The 2,600-nt window shown below is 46.1% G+C and overlaps 1 protein-coding gene across 1 annotated transcript in view; it reads right to left on the bottom strand.

The window, feature by feature from the left end:
* Nucleotides 1-1,054: 1,054 nt before the first annotated feature.
* The window catches only part of FOXA1 (forkhead box A1), a 5,644-nt gene continuing 4,098 nt past the window's right edge, over nt 1,055-2,600 (bottom strand). The window contains exon 3 of the mRNA XM_025201775.1: nt 1,055-2,597. Within this exon, the coding sequence (XP_025057560.1) occupies nt 2,255-2,597 (343 nt within the window). The 3' untranslated portion in view covers nt 1,055-2,254. The remainder of the gene's footprint in view (nt 2,598-2,600) is intronic.

Here is a 2,600-nt window from a genome sequence, read left to right as displayed (position 1 = left end):
GAAGTGGGTTGATCAAAGTAAAAGCTGTTCAAGTTCAAACCCCTCCCGATGATGCAGTTCACACAAACAAGGGCTTGCTGGGGATCCATGTTTGCCAGGGCTGCTGCTGTTATTATTGATGTCTGGAAACTGAGCCTAGCATCCAAGGAGATGAATGATTTCTGTGGGCTAGAGCAGCGCTTTTGGTGTGAAGTTGCATGTAGGAGATTTTCTTCAAATGTAATAATGACCAACAGCATGAGGTCTGGAAACCGCGTCGTTGGAAGAATCGGGGCCAAAAAAGGGGGGTTTGCTCAGGCAATGCTATAAACCTGTTTCCTTGTGTACTGCTGATAGTTGTGCTACATTTCAGTACAAAGAGAAATACACGCTCCATGCGTATCTATCTGTCCACCAAAACCAACGTCCTTCAGTTAATGCTTAGGATCCGCGGTAAGAAAGAGAGGCATCTTTTGTTAAATGAGTTCCAGGATCCACAACTGGACTCGGAAATATCTGCATAAATTTCCCATTGCTACAGATTAAACAGGCAACGGATTGCACTGAGATCGGATTACATTTAAATTAAGAAAATAAGCGTGGAGGTTTAAAATGGAAATACTGTGTGAAAGGTTAGTTTTATTTTTTCTGGTATCCTGTAGGGTACCGAGTTCTACCAGCCGGTTGGTTTAGTCCCTAAAATGACATTTCACTCTACAGGCTAAGAATATTGCTACCCGAGGAATTCTTTAAAAAAAAAATAATGACAAAAGAGATTCTATATAGCTTTCGTTCCAATGATTTTTCCCCCAAAATGAATATTTAATTTGGTCATGCATGAATATGTTTATTGCTGTATTCAATACCAGTGTATTCGAGTGTAATAGCTGTCACACACACATATATACAGTTGTATAGTCGGCAAACCCGCTCCTGCCCCGTGGGGTTCGAATCGTTAATAATAAAAATATTTTTATTTTAAGGTATCCTTCCTTTCTAATACCCCTATTTTTATTTGGTATAAACCTGAGTTATCCTTCCACCGTATGCAATTCAAAGAAAATAGCAGAAATCGTTCATTGTTAACATTCGATTTATTTAAAGTCCTTAACTGCAAATAATCAAAAACATACTTCACGGCTTAAATTCTCAGTTATCATTTTAAATCAAAATATTTTTTGAATTACAATCACATTTATAAAATTAACTATTTTTTAAAGTCACGTGTAATTTTTTTTTACTGTCATTTAAAGCAATTTCAGCTGTAAAGAAAGAAAATATAAACCATGCAATAAATTAAGAACATTGAGAAAGCGAACAGGAATAATAATAAAACCCGTCTGTCTATGCTAACACCGTGTAAAACTGTGGAAAGTGCATTAACACTGGATGAAACAAGCTACCCATGGCAATAATTGAACGGCCACAACATATTTTGGAGGCGTTATCATGAAACTGAATTGCAAAGGAGAGGGAGATCTCCTCTTCCCTCGGGTTGGCTTAATAGGCAATATTTTTTCGGGGGGCGGGTGGGGATAACTTTATACATATATCGTTCTAGTTTGTACACGATGAAAAGACTCTGAAATTAAATAAGCATGTCATCCACATGTTGAAGAGAGTTCCTGATGGATGAGAATCTGCAGTAACAGCTCCGGAGGAAAAAAAAATATCCGACTGGCTGTGACCTCTGTATCTATATTACATCCCAAGCCACCTCACACTTGGAAATCTAAGGACTGGCTCCTGCCCCCTCCGCCCTCCCGCTGGCACCCGGGCGAGTGCAGGAGCCGGCCCCGGCCTGCGTGCGCGTGTTCTCCTCGCCCGAGGGGGTGCAAGTATGAAAAGGATGATCTGAGAAAGTAAACAGCCCCCTGTTTCTGAGGGGAGAGTGTGTTGCTACTTCACAGCTGAGTTGTCCTTCAAAGCCTTTTTAATTAAAAACAAAAACAACAAGCGCCTCCTATGCCTACTCGCTTCTTCATCTCCGTGGGGTGAAAGTATTGCCACATACCTGTAAACTTACATGAGAGTCTAGAGCACGGAGGGGCGGTGGGAGGAGATGGAAAGCACAAACAAATAGTTTACAAGCTCAACAATGTCTCCCTCCCCCCCCTGCCCGGGCTGCAGCGAGCGCTGGCCGGGCGGTGGGTGGGGGTCTGTACAAGAGGGCCCGCTCAGCTGGGCGGGAGGGCTCGTCGGATCGTAACATACACACGATAATGAAGTAACAGTCCTGGGGAGCCGGGGGAGAGGGAGAGCCTCGGCCCCCGAGCTAGGAGGTGTTCAGCACCGGTCTGGAATACACACCTTGGTAGTAGGACGGCTCCAGTGCCGAGGGCTCGATGCTGCCCCTGCCCGCCATGGAGGCGCCGCTCAGGGGCAGCCCGCCCGGGATGGCCGCCCCGTAGGACGAGTACTGCAGCGCCTGCTCGTAGGCTTTGAAGTCCAGCTTGTGCTGCTGCTCCGAGGAGGACATGAGGTTGTTGATGGAGAAGGGGTGGTTGAAGGAGTAGTGGGTGTCCCCCTTCAGGTGCAGCTGGGAGTCGTGGGCCAGGGAGTGCGGGGCGTGCGGGACGGCGGCCAGGGCGGGCACGGCGCTGACGGAGGAGGTGCCGGCC

The sequence above is a fragment of the Alligator sinensis genome, unplaced genomic scaffold (assembly GCF_000455745.1).
Source record: "Alligator sinensis unplaced genomic scaffold, ASM45574v1 scaffold280_1, whole genome shotgun sequence".
NCBI classification, from domain to species: Eukaryota; Metazoa; Chordata; order Crocodylia; family Alligatoridae; genus Alligator; species Alligator sinensis.
This window is presented reverse-complemented; position numbering and strand designations above follow the sequence as displayed.